This window comes from Plecotus auritus, assembly GCF_963455305.1.
Source record: "Plecotus auritus genome assembly, chromosome: 13".
NCBI lineage: Eukaryota > Metazoa > Chordata > Mammalia > Chiroptera > Vespertilionidae > Plecotus > Plecotus auritus.
In genome coordinates, this window is record NC_137779.1 from 16,114,320 (window position 1) to 16,135,542 (window position 21,223).

At 56.1% G+C, this 21,223-nt stretch overlaps 3 protein-coding genes across 3 annotated transcripts; 1 reads left to right on the plus strand and 2 right to left on the minus strand.

The window, feature by feature from the left end:
* Positions 1-274: 274 nt before the first annotated feature.
* On the plus strand, positions 275-5,896 carry NRGN (neurogranin). The gene is made up of 4 exons (XM_080650402.1): positions 275-451; positions 4,158-4,384; positions 4,620-4,637; positions 5,050-5,896. Exons 1-2 carry the CDS (start codon positions 437-439, stop codon positions 4,377-4,379), a joined length of 237 nt encoding a protein of 78 aa, XP_080506528.1. The 5' UTR covers positions 275-436; the 3' UTR covers positions 4,380-4,384; positions 4,620-4,637; positions 5,050-5,896.
* A 134-nt stretch (positions 5,897-6,030) lies between these two features.
* VSIG2 (V-set and immunoglobulin domain containing 2) lies at positions 6,031-11,306 on the minus strand. Its single transcript, XM_080650401.1, has 7 exons — positions 10,878-11,306; positions 10,321-10,484; positions 9,536-9,743; positions 8,588-8,746; positions 7,315-7,434; positions 7,058-7,202; positions 6,031-6,332 (listed from the first exon to the last, which is right to left on the minus strand). The coding sequence occupies exons 1-7, from the start codon at positions 10,936-10,938 to the stop codon at positions 6,200-6,202; spliced, it is 990 nt and encodes a 329-aa protein (XP_080506527.1). The 5' UTR covers positions 10,939-11,306; the 3' UTR covers positions 6,031-6,199.
* An 855-nt stretch (positions 11,307-12,161) lies between these two features.
* On the minus strand, positions 12,162-20,823 carry LOC308238288 (endothelial cell-selective adhesion molecule-like). Its single transcript, XM_080649990.1, has 7 exons — positions 20,518-20,823; positions 17,062-17,249; positions 15,721-15,922; positions 15,367-15,522; positions 13,598-13,720; positions 13,161-13,287; positions 12,162-12,943 (listed from the first exon to the last, which is right to left on the minus strand). The coding sequence occupies exons 1-7, from the start codon at positions 20,585-20,587 to the stop codon at positions 12,703-12,705; spliced, it is 1,107 nt and encodes a 368-aa protein (XP_080506116.1). The 5' UTR covers positions 20,588-20,823; the 3' UTR covers positions 12,162-12,702.
* Positions 20,824-21,223: the final 400 nt, after the last annotated feature.

The window sequence follows — 21,223 nt, forward strand, 5'->3', positions numbered from 1 at the left end:
CCATATATGGGTGGGAGGGTGTTGTGCCCAGATGTGTGTTTGCGCCTGGATGTAGGGGGCCTCCATCTGCCTGGCAGTCAGCCGCCTCAGCAGCAAGGGGTTGGATAGGGGAGGATGAGTGTGTAGGAGGAGTGGATGGAAATGTGTGGGAGGAGGGGTTGGGGCAGAAGCCGGAGCACGGCGGAGGGGCGTGGCCATCCCTCCAGTTTCCCCGCCCACCCTGTCCGAGGCGACTCGTGATTGGCTTCTAGACCGCAGGGCTCAGGTTACATTCGCGAGCAGAGCCGAGCGCGGGAGAGCGGACAGAGAGCGCAGCTGAGGGTTCGGCGCGGGTCAGCCCGTGCTGCTCGGCCCCCCGAGGCTCCACCAGGCACCACTCGGACCCACCCCCACCCTGCGCCAGCTCCGCCCAGGCGAGGACCCCCCCAACACCAGTATGGACTGCTGCACCGTAAGTTAGAGGGCCCGGGGGACGGGCACCCTGATTGGTCTGGGGCAGGGACTCCTGGGAACCCCCTGGAGGGTAAGGGCAGGGAGAGAGGAGAGTGGGTGCAAAGACCTAGGAGCAATAGGTGTGCCTGCTGAGACCTGGTGGAGGGTGGTGAAAGGCACCCGCCGGACTTGGAAGCCCTAGGAAAATGCTCCCCATTTGCGGGGGCGTCTGGGCGTCTGGGCGCCCATCCTCCAGGCGGTCTGGGTTGGACTGGGAACTCGGCATGGCTCTGCAGCAGGGAAGCTGCAGGTTAGAGGAAAAGAGAAACTTCCCCCTAGAAACCATCGCCTAATGATGCTGCATCGACTCCCTTCTGACTCTTCTCACCTGGCTTTCGGCCCCCAACCCATTCCCCATCCCACTGCCGCCGCGATGGGTGGGCGCACTGTGTGATCCTCCGGAACCTCGAGCCCTGTTTGGCGCAGGCTAGGATAGTCAGTTCATATTGGTTAGCTCAGTAATGATGCTGGACAGCAAAGAGCCTAGTCAGTGTGGTTCTGGGGAGGGGTTGGCCCGGCTCCCAACGCCTTCCAAGCCCTGAGGGGACTGGGTGACCGCGAGAGAGCCCTGCTGGCGAGAGAAGGAAGTGTCTGCAGTTTGTCAGCGCCCACGGAGACCTAGATGCGCAAGTGCCTAACGTCAAAGTAGATTGCTGTTCAGGGGACTCTGATACGAAAGTGCCTGGCTCTCTAGAGGAGTACAATGATCATACATAGATAACATTTATTTGTTCTTTTTTAATGATTGATTTTTAGCCCCTACATACGGGGAGAAAGACTACTGCAAAGTCCTTGCATTCTCAGCCATTCAGGCAACCCAAGTAATGATACAAGAGCTTATGACTTTGCTTGCTCCCCACCCTCCACCCTTAAAAAAAAAAAAAAAAAAGAGCAAGGTTTGGAAGGAAAGGATAGCCCAGATTATAAAAGGTGAGAATTCCTTATAACTGGGTACCAAGAGGCAGAGAGAACTTAGGATCAAGTCGTTGTGGTTGTTACTATGATTTCAACTCATATTAATATTAATAATAGTTGTAAATTTGTGAATGCTTACCATGTACCTAACACTTTACATTTAATCATCACAATGGCCATGTGAGGTAGATATTATTTCCCCCATTTTACAGATGTGCAAACTGAGGTTTAGAAAGATTAAATGATTTGTCCATGGAGGCACAGCTTGTAAGTGTGAAGGCAGGATTCAAACATAGCCTTGTCTGGTCCAAATACATTACCTCCCCTCTAAATATTTACTATACTATTTTCCTCATTAAGAAGGTAATTTACTCACAAAAGAAAATGTAAAAACTAAAAATAAGCATAAAAAAGAAACATGCCAATCATCCACAACCCCACCCCCTGGAAATGCCCTGATAACATTTTTCACTCGAGTCTTTTCCTTTTATTCTCTAGGAAGCAATTTTTGGTTGTGGAAGGAGGACTGGGCTGTTAATGGAGGCTCTTGGGTTCCACTGAGGAAGAGCTCCTTACCCCTAACAGTATTTTATAAAGCAGAGAAAATAAGTGGATGGAGGGTTCTGCATATGTGTGTGGGGGGAGGGGGAGGGGCAATATTGCCGAGATGGTAAGAATGATGGGGAAGGGGAAGCAGGCAGCTTGGTGAGTGAAAAGAGGTGAGAGAGTACAGAATCCCAGGGGCTGGGGAAGGCATGTAACTCATCTCAGATGGCGCCTGCAGGAGTAATTAGGGTAGAATGTTGGGTCTCTGCCTGTAGGCCCTGGTTTGCCCTGACCGTGCTCTTGAGTGCCCAGAAAGCCAAACGGAGTGGTTGGTAGGCATGTCTGGAATGAGAGTCCCCTAAAAAAAGGAGAAGCTGCCCTCCAAACACTGCAGAAGAGGCAAATACACAATTATCCCAGTTGTTCTAGCTGGGAGGGGTGGTGACCATAGGTGAGTCTTAGTGTTGTTGGGTAAAGAAACTCCTTCCTCAGTTCAACCTCCACAGCTGCTAGCTAAGGACAGGTGGGCTGCCAGCTGAGGACAGGTGGGCTGCCAGCTGAGGACAGGTGGGCCGCCAGCTGAGGACAGGTGGGCTGGGGCTGGTTTCTTTGGTCATTCTCTTCTTTTGAGGAGAAACTTCCCAGTTCCCTGATAATATCCCAAGAAAGGCTTAAGCAGCGTTACTTTGGTTTCTAGGTGGGGAATAAGATGTCAGGGAGAGAGCACGAGACCGGGGGGACAAAAAGTGTGCCAGGCCCTTCATGATCACACTGGCCTCTTGATAATTTCTTTTCACTGCATTTAAATAACGATGGGCACACACTGAAGAACTTTGAGATCGATGAAACCGAGACAGCCTTTGGAAGCATGACAAGGAAAGGCATTTGTAAATCTGTGCTTAGACCTCTGGGGTTTAAATCTGGGGCAGGACCTGGTTGGGGTGGTGATCACCGAAGCCCCACTGATACCCACCCCACTTCTGTGAACAGGATGGGGAAATGCATAGAACGGAATGACTATGTGAGATCTGGTCATCGTACGCCCAGGGAGCAAACCACAGTGAAAGCGGCGGAAATCCTCAGGCTACACAAATGAGGGCAAATTCCTAGAAGCCAGAGGGGTCAGGTCAAAGGAGAAATGCTCTTCTGACTTCATAGTAACCATCTGGATCCCAACCTACATTGACACTGAGCACACAGAGGTCAGGGGCTGAGGCCCTCTCCAAGCCCGAGTCTTGCCTCTGAAATCACTGTGGCCAGTCAGTTCCCTGCCCCTTCCTGCTCTCAGCTGGGGCAGGCTGGGGGAGAAACAGAAAGCTGGGGTGTGGGGTGAGCCTGATTATTATTATTAGGTTGAACCATATGAAATTTTTAATTTTTAAAAAATATTTTCATTGATTTCAGAGAGGTAGGAAGAAGGAGAGAGAGTGAGAGATGGAAATATAAATGATGAGAGAGAATCACTGATCGGCTGCCTCCTGCACACCCCACACAGGGGATGGAGCCCACAACCTGGGCATGTGCCCTGACCTCCTGGTTCATAGGTCGATGCTCAACCACTGAGCGATGCTGGCTGGACTGAAATTATTTTTATCTGACCAATTTCACCTACAAAAACAACTAGTTCACATCAACTCATTATTTAAACGAATTCTAGTAATATCTGCCATTTATTGCATAACTAGATTGTGTCAGAAACTTTATGCATATTGTGTTGTTTATTCTTCCCCACAACCCACAGAGGTAGATATTATCCTGACTTCAGAAGGGGCCCTTTTGAGCTGGAGGCACCTCTGAGGACAGGGAGGGGCAGCCACATCCAGGAGTGCCTGCTGCTCACGTGGCTCCTCCAACCCCGCCCCCTCCAGCCCGCTCTGCCGCTCCCCATCTCCACTGATGGTGATGGGCCCTTGGCCACTCAAGGGTCTCTGGCTGCCGTGCATCCCATTCCACCATGCGCTTCTCTTTCCTGAGAGGGGAATGCAACTGTGTCTACCTGAACCGTTCTTATTTCCTGCCACTACCCAGGAGGGACACACACACACCCACACACACCACCGCCACCCTGCCTTAGCCCTTCACCACACCTTCCCTGCACTTCCTACTCCCGCCTCGCCCTCGTCAGCCCCTAAGGCTCTACTCCTACCTAACTCTCTCCGAGTCTCGGCCCAGTCACCGCACAAATACCCCCGCCCCGCCCCCAGGAGAGCGCCTGCTCCAAGCCGGACGAGGACATTCTAGACATCCCACTGGACGACCCTGGCGCCAACGCCGCCGCTGCCAAAATCCAGGCGAGTTTCCGGGGCCACATGGCACGAAAGAAGATCAAGAGCCGAGAGAGCGGCCGGAAGGGCCCGGGCCCCGGAGGGCCTGGCGGAGCTGGGGGCGCGCGGGGAGGCTCGGGCAGCGGCCCCAGCGGAGACTAGGCCAGGTGAGCGGGTCCTTCCCCAGCCCTGGGGTCCGCCGAGAGCACCCGCTTCTCCTCCGAAGGAGCAAGGAAGCCGAGGGCGGGCTGAGGGAGAAGAGGGGTTTGGGAAGCTAAGGGTGGGGGGCTGGAAATCTGGGACGGGAGGTGGCGGGGGGGAGAACTTAGGGCGCTGCGGACCCGAGAGCTCACCTATTTCTCTCTCCACTCTCCTTTCTGCCCCTCCTCCCCCGGACCGAAGAACTGAGCATTTTCGAAGGTAACAGTACGACCTGGAAGCGATGGGGTGGGAACCCGAGTGGGAGGGAGAAAAGGATCCAGTCCCCATCCCTTCCCTCTGCCCGCCCTCACCCCTCCCAGCGCCGGAAAATGCACCGTGCGACTGCGGGGGTTTCTGATACATCCAGACGCCCGAGGCTGCGATGGGGACACACCTGAACCAACACAGACATGCAGTCACTCCGTTTGGCTACTGGATCACGGCCGCGGGGCTCTGGCGCACAGTGGTGCGCGCACATACCCGCCGCGCCTGGGTTCAGCTCAATGACTCGGTGGGGGTTGGGGTCCGGGGTGCCTGGGGCCCCCTGGCGCTCCCGCCCTGTTGTCCTGGTCTAGGAAGGAGGAGAGGAAGTACCGGCGAGGGCAGGTGCTCAGACCTTCTCTGTCCTCAGTTCCCCAGGAGAGATGGATGCCGCGACCCCTCCGCAGTGACGCGACTTCCCTGCAGTGTTTGTGACCCTCCCTCTCCTTCCCGCCACCCTGCCAGCTTCACGAGCCGCCCTACGTCCTCAGAGACCCTGGCCCGGGCAGGCTCCGTCGAGGAGTCGCCAAGTCCGTGCCCTTTCATTTGGTTCTCCATTCCAGTGAGGTTCCGTTCGCCTCCTTCCCCACCTAGCCCCAGACCTCGCACTCCCGGAGCGTCATTCCCTGCTTCTCGCCCCGCCTCCCCGCACCTGCATGCAGTTCTGCCTCCACAGCCTCCTTGGCGATCCCCCGAGTGCACCGCAGAGGGCGCCCTACCCTCTACGTTGCCGAGGACAAGCACTTGAAAAAAGCCCTTTAGTTCCTTCCCTGCACAGGTAAAGGGGGCGTCTTTCTTCTCTGTGCCGTTCTCGCCCTCGCCCTCGCCCAGCCCCAGAACTTTGGATCTGGAGCGAGGAGAGAGGGGAAGAGTTTTTATGGTGTCTGATACCCCTTGCTCCGATGGGAAGGGAAGTCCCTATTTCACACCCCACCCCACGCCTGCCTGTAATCGGGCCTCCGCTCACCCTTGCGCGGTAGAGCCACCCCTCCACCAGCTCTTCTCGTTTTGCCGACGCTGAGCGCGGGGTGGCTCGGTGGGAGGAGTCTGTTGTGGCCCGGCCCCTGCCCTGCTGGCTCCGCCCCCGACGGGCTCCTGGGGCTGTGGCCGGAAGGTTTTTGTGGGGTTTTTTGTTTTGTTTTGTTTTTTTATCTACGAGTGTGCATGTGACTGTGCTGGGTTGGAATGTGAACAATAAACAGGAATGTCCAAGTGTCCCAAGGGTGTCAGAGGGGAGGGTGCCTGGGTGCACAAAGCCACTGCTCACAACTTGAACAAGTCTCCTTTGACCGAACCAAAAAGTGGAGGTGGGAGGGGGGGGAAAGGATGAGGGACCTGGGATAAAACCTCCCCTTCCCTCAGACAGCATCACTTCCGGGACTGGAAGCCCACTCCTTCCCTGACTGGTAACCCTCCCCGGCTGCCTAGGGGATTTGCTACACCGCGGAAGGAAGAGGGAGACAAGATGGTACCCAGAGGCTTTAATGGTGGATATTCCCCCTCGGTGATGGGCGGGGAAATCAGACAACCACAGGGAGCTTGGACTTGTTGGTCTTCTCAGAGATGGCAGAGGGGGGCTTCTCCAGGAGCCCATTGCTAGGATCGGTCATCCCAGAGGTTTGCTCAGAAATCCCAGGAGCCGTGGCGTCCTCTCTGGTGGTTGTAAACACATTCTTAGTGAAGGCTGGAGGCATCCCTCCCTCCAAGGACACTCCTCCCCCCACCCCGGGACCTGTACACTTCACTGCGCCTGGGAACGAATCATCTGCGGAACTTCGGTTGAAATGAAGATTCCAGGCCCCGTCACCCCCAACACACACACATGCTACTTCCGGGAGGGGTTAGGAGGTGGCCTGAATCTGAACGTTAACAAGCTCCCAGTCATTTCTGACCAAAGGAGATGGAGCCCACAGCCCAGGCATGTGCCCCTGACCAGGAATCAGACCATGGCCTCCTGGTTCATAGGTCAACGGGAGGACCACACTTGGAGGAAACTGCTCTGGTCCCTAGTCTGGACCCTACAATTGACAGTGGATGACAGAGGCAGCTCTTATCTCTCCTCTCCTTACTGCATGCCACCTCCCCTTCCCCCCCACCCCCCAACATACACAGAATGAACGCTCAGGGCAAATCTAACTCCTGGAATCCACGTCCTGTTGATGTTTATGAAAGGCCTTGAAAACTGAAAATTCTTGTAAGTATGAGGAGGGTAAGGGCAGCTTATACACTTGCTCACACACAAATACACCCCTAAACACCAAATCCCAGGGCTGAGCGGCACTCCATACCCCCCAAAGATGTCACCGTTTCAGGGCTGGCATCATCTACCCTTAAGCCAAGCCCTGTCCGCCCTCTGCACTACCCGCCCTTCTGCTCACCGAAGGTCACTACCCCCGTACGTCTCCTTAGGCCTCTTCCTCCTCTCTTTCTGGAATCTCATGAGGCAGAATACAGCGACAGACAGGATCAGCACGCCCAGGAGCACTCCAATCACCGCCCCGGCCATTCGGCCTTTGGAAGGGTCTAAGGACACACAGGACCCTCAGAGCTGCAGACCCTCCTTGGCCCCTCAGACCACCTCCCGCAGCCTCTGCAGCCCAGGCCTGCCCGCCTGGCCTCTGCCCAGCATCCCTACCAGTCACAGACAAGGTCAGTTCGCAGGATGCACTGCCCATCTGGTTGGTGGCCACACAGCGGTAGGTGCCCGAGGAGGCCCGGGAGAGATTGGTGAGAATGAGCTGACCGGACACCTCATCTAGAGAGTGAAGAGGAAGTAAGTGTTCCATTACTGGACTCACAGTGAGCACCCTCTATGACGAAAGCATTTTTCATTTCATCCTGTCAGGAAGGGACTAACCTCAATTTATTAGTCAGTCCCTTCCTAACGAATAAATGCCAAAGCCACTGCAACTTCTGTGCACTTTCCACCCTACACAGCTGCCTTCTCAGGGAGGGGGAGCCTGCACACGCATGAAGGGCTCAGAAACTGGCAATGGAATTGGGGTGGGTGCTCACTGGCTGAGGTCAGGTTCCTGGTTGCAGCGGGGGGAAAGTCTTCATCACTAGAAACTATATCCTCTGGATGGCTCTAAGCTGGACCAAGTGCTTTTCTAAGCTGCTTACCTTCCCACTTTTTAAAAAAATATATTTTTTTATTGATTTCAGAGAGGAAGGGAGAGGGAGAGAGAGCTGGGAACATCAGTGATGAGAGAGAATCATTAATCGGCTGCCTCCTGCACGCCCCCTACTGGGGATTGAGTCTGCAACCCAGGCATGTGCCCTCGACCAGAATCAAACCCAGGACCTTTCAGTCCACAGGCCGATGCTCTATCCATTGAGCTGAACCGGCTAGAGCTAACCTTCCTTTAGATTCTAAAGTTTAGAAGGCAGAGCACACACCAGGAAGTGATCTGGGCTCTCTGGCTTGAGAGAGGGCGGGCTAGGGCTGAGAAGAGAGAGGGAGGGCACTGGAGCGAGCATGCGGAGGCTGAGAAGCCAAGGCTCTTAGCCAGTTACATGGTTCTCCAGAGAAACCAGCTAAGTGATCAAGACAGTCCATGCTACTCTGCCTCAGTTTCCCTTCTAGGAAGTTTGGAAATGATTCATGACCCTGAAGAAATCTCAAAGAAACCGCTCCCAAACAGACAAGTGGGAATCACAGAATGCCCCTGCCTTCCGCTCTCTTCCATAATATCAGGAGTCTATTGGGCTTGAGAAATGCTTCCAGGATCGCGCAGTCGCAGACTGTGCAGGTAGACAGACAGGAGGAACCAAGAAAGATGCAGGGAGAAGGTCTAGCATTTGTCTCGTACACACAGGCCTGGAGCTGGTACTGTGGGTGTGTGGGGTTTAGAGAGCAGGTTTGCCCAGGTCCTGAGTCCCCTCTTCCTTGACGCCCGGGCCCTTACCTTGCACCATGCTGCCAGGAGGAGGTGTAGGAAGAGATCCAAGGCGGACCCAGTTGTACACGGGCCTGGGAGCTCCTTCGGAGGAACTGCACCTCAGGGCAGCAGAGCCTCCCACAGATGTGTCACCAGTCTGGCTGCACAGGGGGCCACTGGGGGGCGCTGCAAAAGTCACAGAAAGATCCTCAGTGGTCTTCCCATCCCCCCTCATTAAATGCTGGATTTCCTCATTCAATACTCCTACCAAACAGCGGTCCACTTTTGGTGTAGAAATCTGGCAGATAGGTGTCTGCATCCCCAGGAAATGATTTGCATTATTGGAAATTCTGATTGTTAGAAAAACCTTCATGTTGCGCCCAAATCTATGTTAATATCTCCCCATTGGTCCCAATTCCGGCCCTCTGGGCCCACAAAGAGAAATGAAAGATCTCTCCTTCACAGGACAGCCTTTCAGATTTCTGAGTGCAGCTGCCATTCCCCACCTCCGAAGTGGTCTCTTTTCCATCTAAACATCCCCAGCGCCTTTAGTAGATTCTTCTGTTTGCTCATCTCCGAGCAGGCTCCAGTCTGGGGTGAGATGGAAGCTCTGAACACAAAATTGGTGTGGCAGAGGCCCTTGTTCCTTTAATGGTCCTCACCCGCCTCTGCCACTGACCTGGGGAGGGACAGAATCTGAGGTACAAATGGGAGGTCCCCCGAAAGATGGAGTGGTTGGGGGCATGACTCAAACTGTGTATGCGGGACCTTTGTTACCCTAAGGGCCTGAGGGAGGAGCACCCTGTGGAGGGTGGAGCAGGAGCAGGACTGGCTGGATCGGAAGGCTCCAGGAAGGAGGTCCTTTCCCTCGGGGTCCCCAGTGCAGCCTTGTGCTTGGGCTGGAAATCAGGATATGGGGGGTCTATCAGGGCCCGCATAGTCTTTCAGGGTGCGTGGGTCCCCAGCCTGCCTTACCCAGCACAGTAAGGTTGACTAGCCCCAAGCCATTGGTGTAGAAATCTGGTGGGTTGTTAACATGGCAGAGGTAGGTTCCGGTGTCTGAGGGGTGGACATCAGCCAGTTTCAGGGTGGCCACGCCTCCTGTGGGGGGGTTCTGAAGCAGGCTGGCCCGCTTTGCCTTAGAACCAGTCGGATACAGCTGTCCGTTGGTGAAGTACAGGATCTAGGGAGAAGCAGAAGACACACGCGCGCACCCCTTTTCCTGGTTGGCATCAATTCTGCGGTTCCTTCTCACAAGGCCCATCCCTCACACCAGCCAGGGAAGCTGACACTTTGTAGCTGGAACCAGGAAGGTCTATCTCCCCAAATACCAGCCCTTTCCAAGTGGGAAATGAACTATATTCATTGCTTTCAACTAAGGATGGCTCTCAATTTGGGGAACAAAATACAAATATTCGTGGAAAGGGCAGCATTTTATCCTACTTTCAATCACAACAGCTGAGCGTCCATTACTAGCGTGTATTAACTGCAGCTGGGCCTGCACGGACGCGGGGGATTGCACAGGGAGCTGCGGGATAGGCAGGTGGCCACAGAAGCCGTGTATGTGACCTGGGATTACACAGATTGCGGTCCTCAGAAGATCTAGAAAGAGTCCACTTCTTTTCTCATCCAAGCATACTGATCTCTCAACGCGCCCTCCCTGCCCTCCGCCTGGGTGGGTTCCCAGTTCCTGCCTCGCTGGGCCTACCCAGCCACAGGCCAGAGCCGCCCCCTGTCCCCCTCCCCCAGCCCCAGCTCACGGGCGTGGACGCAGAGATGGGCTTCCCGGGCTGCACAAAGCTCCACTCGAGGGCGAAGCTGTCCGTCACGGACGTGCTGTAGGTGCAGGTCAGCTCGGCCGTCTTGCCCACCGGCGCGCTCAGGGGCTCCGCGGGCACACGCACCTCCACCGCGCGGCCGGGGGCTGGGGGCGCACAGGGAGGGCCGCTCAGACGGCCAGCCGGAGGCCGAGGGGGTGGGGTCGGGGGGCGGACTCCCAATCTCGGGGCGGGGGGGGGGGGTCTGGAGCCCGGCCCACCGGTGGGTCTTCCACGAGGAGGCTAAGGGCTCCCCCCGCCCCTCCCTTCTCGAAACCCAAAGTTTCAGGAGGGAGGAGCGCACATCGCGGCTGAGTTTTGTGGGTAAAAGGACGAGCCTGGCCAGGTATGAGGGTGTGTTTGTCCGGGAGAGGAAAACAATGGTTCTGCCGTGGCTCAGCCCTCCCGGGGAGGCCCGGCTCGCGCGCCCCGTCCTGGTCCTACCGGCCCTGAACGCCCCCTCCCCGGCCTCGCGCACCTCCAGCCCGGCCCCTCCTCACCAGTCATGCAGACCAAGCCCAGCAGTGCCCCGCACAGCAAAGGCCCGGGGAGCCGGGCCATGGCCGCGTCCTGCCGTCTCGGGTCCGGTGGCCCCGCGCAGGAAGGGAAGGCGGTGCCCGCAGGGCAACCTCCCGCCCGCGCTGGTCGGGCCCAGACTGGCTATCTCAGAGCAAACAAGAGGCGAGGCCGGCGCCCTCGCTAAGGAAACGCCTCGCCCTCCTCCAGGCCCAGTTCTGGGAGCGTTTTGACTCGACTCCCTTCTTCTGTCCTCCTCCCCCCCAATGTCTGAAGCTGTGGGGCCCTGGGGAACGGACTGGACAGGGGGTGTGGAGTGGCCGCCTGAGGGGAAGGGGTCGAAACTGCAGCTCTGCAGGGAAACGCTGCCCTGGAGACAGAGGTAGGTGGTCTGACAACCTGTTAGCTGGCAGCAGACATCACTGGTTTGGGGCTTCACCCCAGAGACCCTTTCTGATGCCTTGAGAGATTCCAGTTTCTTCCAAGCCCCTCCTCTTCTCCGAGATCCCTTCTCTGGCCCTTTTATCACTGGCTGATGGGAGTCTCCATGGAAACGACAGCTGCCTCCCACTTCCATAGTCTCTCCTTTTTATGGGCAGGGAGGCTGAGTCTTGGAGTGGTGTGTGTGTGTTAAGGGTTTGGTGGTCTGGCATCCGGGAACCCCTTCTCTACCCCTGAAGAGGAAGCAAGAGGTTAAATGCACACACACACACACACACACACACCCCAAGCTCTGGGCACTCAGGCTCCTGCAGAAAGTGCACCCCTTTCATTCCCTTGCTACTCACAGCAGGTTAGGGTCTTCCCAGCCTCAAGCTCTTTGTGCCTCTCCCATGCCACCCCACAGCAGATGGCCTTTTAAAGACTCTGGAAGAGACCTAGCCGGTTTGGCTGAGTGGATAGAGCGTTGGCCTGGGGACCGAAAGGCCCCGGTTAGATTCCAGACAAGGGCATGGTACTTCGGTGGCTAGATCCCTGGTCAGGTCTCGTGCGCAGGAGGCAACCAATTAATTGATGCCTCTCTCACACACATCGATGTTTCGCTCTCGTCCCCCTCCTTTCCACTCTCTAAAAAAATAAATGGAAAAATATCCTCCGGTGAGGAGTAACAAAAAATAAAGGCTTTAGACGAGCTTTCCCCAGCCAGTAAGGCGGAGGCTGTGTGGAGAAGCCGGCCTAAGTACACGGCCCGGGTAGGGATCCTCTTTGCATCATCCCCAACTTCTCCCAGGAATTCCAAGTCTGAAGAGGGGATTCGACTCTCACTTTCCATACAAACACAATATATCTTTATTGAAGTTTGTAAAATAAAAATTAAAAAAACACACATCTTAAAACACACATTTCAAGTTAGTTTAACAAATATCTTCCCTGTCCCCTGCCCCAACAAACCCAACCAAGCCAGCAGGACAGGGTATATCAGTGCAGGGAGCTGAAGGGTGGAGTTAGATGGGGGTGGGATAGAGGTCAAGGGGGCCGGGAGGACTCATTGATTGGCAGTCTCCACCAGGGCTGGGGGTAGGCGGTAGCCAATCTCAGCAGCATTCCTCTGCTGTATTAGGGTGGCCCCAGGAGGGGGTTTAGGCTCTTCCCAACCCCAAGTCCATTTCCTCTTCTTCTACCTCCTGGAAGTTTGAGTCTTAACTAAGACCCAGTTTTCCCATAGTAAAGAAAGGTGGTTGCAGAGGACTGGAGATCTAGAAGGGGGCCACCCCCCCAGACTCAGGCCTTTATGCTGGGGTAACCCCCATAGTAATTACTCTAGGAAGGAGAGAAACCAGATGGCTCTGCCCACAAATGGCTGGGCCGTCACACCAGAGACCCAGCCTGATTCTGGGCGGGCACCATCACGGGGACAGCACCCTTGCGACTCAGAGCAGAGGGTGAGACCCAACCAAGGCTGCGTGTGGGGGTCGATGCACCAAGCCTGGAAGGGCCGTGGGGTGGTCTGAGGGCTGGTGACGAGGTGACAGAGGAAAGGGTCCCATTCTTGGAGATTGTGTCTGAGCCCTTAGGCCAGGGCAGGGTCCGAGGAGCAGTGGCATCTTCCCTAGTCATCAAAGAAGTAATGAGGTCAGAAACTGGAAGTGAGCGAGTTTCTACATGCCTTGTCTTACTCTCCCCTTCCCCCACTTCAACTCTCCTCGCCCTTAAAATCTACCCAGAGGAGTAATGCTTCAGCCACGGCCCACGCTTCCATCAGATGAGAGCTGTCTGAATTCCCAGCCTCCCTCAGGGAGTGAGGAGAGCCCTGTCTGGGCACTTACTTGATGTCATTGGCCACCTCATCCGGGACCTTGCCCTGGCGTTGGTACAAGAGGACAAGTCCAGCTAGCAGCCCCAGTCCAACCAGGGTGCCCACAACAGCTCCAGCAACCACTGCAGCCCCAGGCCCTGAAAAACCTTGGTGTCAGAGGGCGACATCCAGCTGTCCCCCATCCCTCTCCAATGCAACTACCCCACTGCCACCGTATGAATCACTGCCGTGATTCTCTCTCATTTGTCTTTTTCTCTGTTAAGAAGAGGAGGTGGCTGTCAAGCAGAAAATGGTCACTGACCAAATATTTGGACAAACATTGGATCAGAACAAATTTGTTGCCCTGTTACAATGAGAGGCCTCAGTAGACAAGTCTCCCCCCGTCTATTGCAATCCCACCTGACCACTGAGCAGTCTTCTCCTTAACCCCACTTACCCCTCACTGACCTGTGCTCACTTCCAGGGTCACGTTGCAGCTGGCGCTGCCCACCCTGTTGGAGGCCTTGCAGACGTAGACTCCGGACATAGAACTGGAAAGGTTTCGGAGGCTTAAAAAGCCAGATATGGCATCTGTGGACACAATGTAGCCATCAGGCAGGGACCCTATTTCCCATTAAAAAAAAGAAAATCCTAACCCTCCTCTGGAATGTCCTTTTTTTTGGGGGGGGGGGAGTAGGTGGTGGGGGGGCGGGAAGGTGTGACAGTAAGCACACTGGGTTCTGCTTCCAGATGCAGAACTGCTGGCTCAATATCCCTCTCCATTCCCAAGGCTCCGTGTCCCCAGCTGATTCTGAAAGGAGGCTAAAGAAATGATAACCAGCCCACCCAGCCCAATGGGTGTGCCCAGTGGCTGAGTGTGGAACTGTGAACCAGGAGGTCAGGGCACAGGCCTGGGTTGTGGGCTCGATCCCCAGAGTGGGGCGTGCAGGAGGCAGCTGATCCATGATTCTCTCTCATCATGGATGTTTCTATCTCTCTTTCTCCCTCTCCCTTCCTCTCTGAAATCAACAAAAATACATGTTAAAAAATAATAATAAAGAAATTATATCCAGAAAAATCAAAACAGGATTTAATTTCTAAATGGTAGAGGGGTAAGAGAAAAAACATTGGCTAGGAATGAGAAAACCTGGGTTCCAGAATAGGCCGTGTGACTTTAAGCGAATTACTTGCTATCCCTGGGTCCCAATTACTTCATCTCTAAAATGGGATAATATAACCTTCTGGATGGTGTTGAAAAGTTATGTGAAATAATAATTATAACAGTTAAAGTTTATTGGATGCTTATGTACACCAAAGACTGAGTTCTTTACATCCATTAATTTACAAAAGTTTCCAAACAAACCTAAGAGGTAAGGGCTACGTAAAAAAAAAAAAAAAAAAAGATTATTATAAAATGGTCAAATGAAAAGTAGAAAGAGGGACAAATGAAAATCCTACCACTTAGATTCAACAGTTGCCAACATTTTGCTATATACTTATTTAATTTCCCCTCTCTTTTTTCAAGACATTTATTTTAAAATAACGACTTCAGCATAAATCTCCAAAAATTAAGGATACTGCCCTACATAACCACAATACCATTGCCATACCTGATCATTAATAATTCTCTAAAAGCACCTAATACTCCATACTAAAAATGTTCCGTCAATTATATCTCATAAAAATTGTTTTAAAGTTCCAATTTCCCCAAAATGACTTTTAGAGCTGGTGTCCCATTTTTAAAATGGGGAAATGGCCTGGCCGGTGTGGATCAGTGGTTGAGCATCAACCTAAGAACCAAGAGGCCCCGGTTGGTTGGATTTCCGGAGTCAGGGCACATGCCAAGGTTGGGGGCTCGATCCCCAGCAGGGAGGGTGCAGGAGGCAGCTGATCAATGATTCTCTCTCATCATCGATGTTTTTCTCTCTCTCTTTCTCCCTTCCACCCTGAAATCAATAAAAAAATACTTTTTGAAAAAATGAGGAAATGGGAGGCAGCTAGGGACACAGCTAGTGAGCAACAGAGCTTTAGATCCTCTTCAGTAACATAGTTATACGTGAAAGCACCCAACACAAGCTTGCACCTGGTGGCCCTCTTTCTGCACCACTGCCCGCACCCTCCTCCTCCCCAGGACTTTGCAGCACTGCCTTCCCTTTCCACCCCAGGCCCTCTGGTACCTCATCTTGCCCCAGCCCCAGCTCCAGCCCCAGCCTCTGTTGTCTCTAGAAGTCTCTCACCTAAAACTGGTGCAAAGAAAACCTCAACAGATGGGTGTAACCGCTCCCACTGGTACAGGGCAGCTGGCTTACTCCTTGGGGACTTGCAGCTCAAGGTCACATTGGTCCCCAGACGGGGCGTACCCAGGAGATGGCAGGATGGAGGAGCTGGAGGAACTGGGGAAGGGGAGACAGGTTAAAAACTCACCCCCAAGAGATCAATGGACACCCACCTACACACACACCAACTTCTACACACACACCCTTTAGTCACTCCGTTTAACCCTCCTCCAACCTGCACACTCAGCATTTGGGAGAGAGACCTGCCTGACCTCCCGTGGGGTGGGGAGGTACTGGAAAGTGTGTGCTTCTTACCCCACACATCAAGTTTTAAAGTTTTGCTGCTGTGGCCCCTGCTTGTGCCTTGCTTGTCTTGCACGTTCACAGAGCAGCGGTAGGACCCGGAGTCTTTCTCCTGGAGACCCTGCAGCCGCAGGGACACGTTCCGGGAGGGCATGGGGTAGACCAGGGACGCTCCATCTTGGCTTGTTGTGGCCCCATTGATGTGCGCCAACACCTGGTGTGGGCATAACCCCTGCCAGTTACCACGTGCCTGCACTGTGCCATCAGGCTCAGCCAATCTCCCTCCCCCAAACTGTCAAACCACAGATGCTCCTCACCTGTACCGTCCCCTCTAACCTGTGCCAGCTCCCCATTCACCCCTTCTCCCTAGCCACCCTCTCACCACCCAGGTCCTCTTCACCGGAACGGTTCTTGATCCCCTGTATATTGTTTCTCCATCTCCCACTTGGGGTGTTTGGAAAGGTGGTAAAATGGGTGAGAGATCATGTAAACAGGGGTTATGTCTAAAAGGAACCAAATGCACACGTTCAGGCCCCATGAACCCAAGATCGACCCCTGCAACCTAAGTGTCTTTCATACACACCCCTGTTTATCAAACGGCCTCTTGAAGACACGTCCTAGGGCTTCCGAAGGAGCCATGCAAGTGAGGGGCTCTGACAGGTAAGTGTCCTTGGCCTCTGCCCTACCTGTGATGCCAGGAGAGGCCAGGAGGGAGGCAGCGGGAGACTGCCCCTTGCCTCTCAAGGTGGGTAGAAGAGGCAGCAGCCTGTGACTGTGAAAACAGGTTGATAGGCAACTTTTAAAAAGTTGTGTGAGGCCCGGCCGGGCGTGGCTCAGTGGTTGATCGTTGACCTATAAACCAGGAGGTCACGGTTGGATTCTGGTCAGGACACAAGTTGTGGGCTCGATTCCCAGAGTGGAGCGTGCAGGAGGCAGCCCATCAGTGATTCTCTCTCATCATTGATGTTCCTATCTCTCTCGTTCTCTCCCTCTCCCATCTTCTCTAAAATCAATTATATATATATATTTTAAAGAGTTGTGTGATACTCGCCCTAACTCTTCCCACCTCCACCCCTAATCCTCACTTCCCCACCCCCATAGCGAAGTAAGATGCCTCTTCACCTTGCCATGTTTGTGGCCAGATTTCTAGGGAAAGTTGGGGGAAAGAGAATCCTTTTCGGACGCCTCCAAGAACGGAACAAAATTACACCGGTGAGGAAGACCTTGCTTTCCTCCCCCCGAAACTTTCCCCCCCATCCCCCTTTCCCTGGCTCCGCCCCTTCCCTCCTCCCCCACGTCGCCAGCAGCGCCCTCCGCCCCCACTGGGCTAAGCTGAGGGGCTTTCAACCTCACCTGCTTCAGATCCTCCCCTTCCTGCTCCAAGAACCACATCAGGGTGAGAATCTCCCAGGGCCGGGCCGAGGCCGCCTCCCCTTGGAAGGTGTACCACGCGGGGAGCACCACCTCGTCTCCCTCCACGGCGAGCACTCTGTCCAGGCCCGAGGGCACGTGCAGCTGGAACTGGGCGCAGGAGGCGGGTGCTGGGGAGGAGAGCGAGGAAGCGTGAGCTCGGACCTGCCCATCCTGGCAGGGGCGGGGGGGTGGGTGGGGGGCAGGAAGCCCTGCCAATCGGAAGGACCTCAAGAGTCCTGTCCCGGGAGGGGCTCGAGGGCTCCCTACTACCGGGAGGCGGGAACCTGGGGCCTGCTTTCAGCATCAGCAGCGTCCGGAGCGCTAATTCTCTGAAACCTCAGCCTTTGGGTGTGTAGTGCGGAGAAGGACACAATTATGTGCCATTTATTTGTATCCAGAGGCGCAGATTTCCAGCGAGGAAGGGCAGGTTTAATAGTTTTGATGCGTATTCTGCGTAGCCCACTTGCTCCCGCAGTTTTCGGGGCGGGAGGGAGTGTGGAGGGAGCGACACGGCAGGTCTGGATCGGAGCGTTCCTGCCCCGAGGGGTGGAGGGGCTGGGAGGCCACTGGGAACCGCAGCTCCGGATGAACAGCCTCGGGCAGAGATCGAGTCGCCCGGTGACTGCTGCGCTCCCTCCCCACTCCCTCCCGCCCTCTTAGCCCTGACAGGTGCGCTCCCTAGGAGAGAGGAGAGCTGGGACCCAGAAGGCTCCCACAGGACCTTTTGGGGTTCAGGCGATCAGGACGGGTCCTCTGAGGCCACAGGGAATGTCGGTAGAGCTGGGGCACAAATGAAGGTGCCCAACAATCAAGTACGAAGTTGTGGCTGCCTGTGTCCGGGTCCAGGAGGTGGACTGGGGTGTGGGTTTCAGGGAGGGGACTAAGCGAATCAATGTTGCACCTAGAAACGCTCGCTTTTTGCCCTTTGGAGAGATGATGGGCAGAGTCCTAAGCCATTGGGGGCCTGAGGATCCTGGCGGCTGGAGGCCCGGCCACTCTGCACCACCACCTCTGCGTGGTGACCAGGCAGCCCAGGCACGGACAGAGGCCGCAGACTGGCCGGGCTCTCCGCCCTCCAGGAGTTGGTTGAAGCCTGTCAGGCCCGGAGCACACCCGGCCAGGATGCGCACCACCCCCACCGCTTCCCGCTGCGGCCCGTAGGAGCCCCCACACCTAGTCCTTAGCCTTCTCAGCAGCCTCCTTCCCATTTCCTGGCGAGGTCCCGGCAGGCCGGGGCAGGAAACTTGTGCCGGGTGATAAGCCAGAAGACAATGAGGGAGGTGAGGAGGGGCGGGGGGAGCTAGGCCAGAGGTTCTACAGCTGGAAACAACCACTGCCTCAAGGAGCCCGAGGCCCCCGGGGACACCCCCTCCTGGGGCGGGGCTGCTTCTCCCGGCATGTCTGCAGTGCTCCCAGAGGCCAGGCAGTTCCTACAAACGGCATGCTGTGCCCTCAGACCCCAAGTGTATTTCATTTTGCAAGAGGTAGAGGGGATTAAGATGATAGCAATGGATACACTTCTGGGCAAAGGCGCCCTTTCTTATCGGCCCATCAGAAACCAGGAGCTGCAGAGGCCTGAGGCTTTTGCCTTCCTCCCTGGGTGTCCGCTGAAGTCCCCAACTCTTGGTCCCTTCTCACTCTAGGGTCCACAGTGCCGTCCAAAGACAAGGGGGCGGTTGGGTTTGGGCAAAGGAGACCTGAACAGCCCAAGAAAGGGACCCTCTGGCCCACTCCCCAGAGCAAAAGCCCAGAAAGACTGAGAATGGGCCTGCTCTCCAGGGCTACTATTTTTAGTCTCCCTCTTTCTCTGAGAAACTCCCCCCTCGGGCTTCTCACGCCCCAGGGGCAGCAGTGCTGGGCCACTGAGGAGCGCAGACAGCAAGGACCTTGCGGAGAGCCCAAGTGCGCAGAGCCAGTGCCGGCCCTGAGCCTGGGTTCCCAGCGCCATTTAACCCTTGCATAGTCGAGGAACTCTGCAATCCCCCTGCCAACAGGTAGGGACTTTGAGCTTGGGCTGTCACTCTGAAAACTGAAGCTCAGAGTTAACACACACACACACACACACACACACACACACACACACCCAGAAAGCTGTGGAGATTCCCAGGCAGCCAACTGGCATTTCCCCCCTTGCTTCGGAAACCCCCCAGCGAGAAGGAGGAGGGGGGGGGCGGGGGGAGAGTAGGGGAGCAGAGTGCAGAAGGAAAAGAGGTGCTGAGGTTGAAGCGGGGGGGGGGGGGGGGGCGGGAGGGCGGGGAGAGGCGCTGAGAAATGGAGGTACCCTGGAACAGGCCCACCAAGCTAAAGGGGCAGGAAGCTGCCCAGATTTGGTGGCTGGGGAGCTGCTCCTGAGCCCCACTTGGTCTGGGGCTCTACTTCTTCCTGCCCCAACATCCTGAGGGTGTGGTGGGCCCAGCTCAGGCCCCATCACTGCTGAATTTCACTCTATACCCTTCCTAGCCTTGCTTGCCCTGGACTTTCCACCTGAGAAAAATGAGTTCAAGATGGCCTCGCCTAACCCACGCTTCACCCCGCCCCCCTGGGGTCCTTGAGGAGGAATGGCAAGAAAGTCTGGGAGGTGGGGTGGAACAGGCTTAGTTCCTGCCGGGTCCTTCTCTCCCCAGTTGGGCCACCTTGAGCTCCTGGACAACCCTGGAAGCTTCTAACGCCCCGCAAAGCACTTGCTCCGGGGAGGTGACCTCCCTCTCTGACTCTTTGAGGCTCCCTCTCTATTTCCTATGTCCCCTTGACCCTGGGAACCAAGGACGGTGGTGGACCTCTGGGGGGGGTCACCATTCTGCTCCTCTAGGCACCCAGGCCCCTCCCCCATTTCCTGTATCCCAAATGACCTCACGGTTGTGCGTTGGGGGCACCTCCCTTGATTCCTAGGGCAGGAAGCAGGAGGAGGGGCAGAGGGAGGCCTGGGCTGGGGGACTGAAGTGGGGTGTCAAGCCCAGTACCAGGGAATTGCCCGGGGCCTGTGTGGGGAGGGGGCAGGAGCGGAGCTGGAGTTAAGTCCTTAAGCTCTTTAGCCAGTATCTCATCTAGCAGCTCAGCTCATCCAGCTCTGCTGAGGGGTGGTAGGGAGAGGGGGTGAGGAATGGTTCCCCTAACTCACCCCAGAGATCTACCCTGGTGATGCCCTGACCCTCTCCCCCACCACACACACACCTGGGATGGGAAGTGGGAGCTGTCCCCAACCCACAGGGATGGGATCAGTAGCAGCCGTGATGCCCTGGGTGGGGAGAGGCTGGAGTGTGTATGTGGAGAGGGTAAGAGTCAGAGGCGGGAGTCTGGTCCCACCCAGTTCCTCATCAGGCCCCAAACCAGCTCCCTCTGGGTCGGAGTCTCCCCATCTCCCAATCAAGTCCCCTCCCGGTTCTGGGTTTAACTTACCGAAGGCACTCAGCCCCAGGAACAAAACCTGCAGCAGGCTGTTCGCAGGGAGCCCGGGCGGCGACACCATGGCCTTCCCTGGCCCTGATGGTCAGGGGCGCTGGCTCTGGGACGCAGTGACCGCCAGGTACCGAGGCCACGGGACAGCCTCAGGGACCGACAGGTGCCGAGGCCACGGGACAGCCTCAGGGACCGACAGGTGCCGAGGCCACGGGACAGCCGGAGCGGACTCTGGAGCCGGGACGCTGACACCGAGGGCAGCGCTAGCCAGAGTGTGCGCGCGCGGCCGGTGGCCGGGTGGGGACCGACAGGGACAGGGGGCGGGGCATTGCAAGGGGCGGAGAGGTCGCCGTCCTCCCGGGCGGGGCACGAGGGTGACCCTCCTGGAGCTCTGGGATCTAGTGGCTTTGACCTGGTCAGCGCGCAGGGCAGGGTCCGGTAAGCCGGCGCACTCACCACGGCCTGGGGCAGGGAAGACAAGGGTCCGGGCGGCCACAGCGCAGCCACCCTCTCTCCGCGGGGCGGGTGGCAGAAGGATGGGAGGGAGGGAGGTTTGGGGATCCCTCGGTGTCCAGGGACCACTCACACCCCCACACCGTAAATCACAGAGCCCTGGTCCCCGACTCACTGGCTCCGAGCCTAACCCGAGCGGCCTGCCTGGTGGAGGAAGAGTGGAACAGTTTTCCCAGGGCCATTGGGGCTCCGC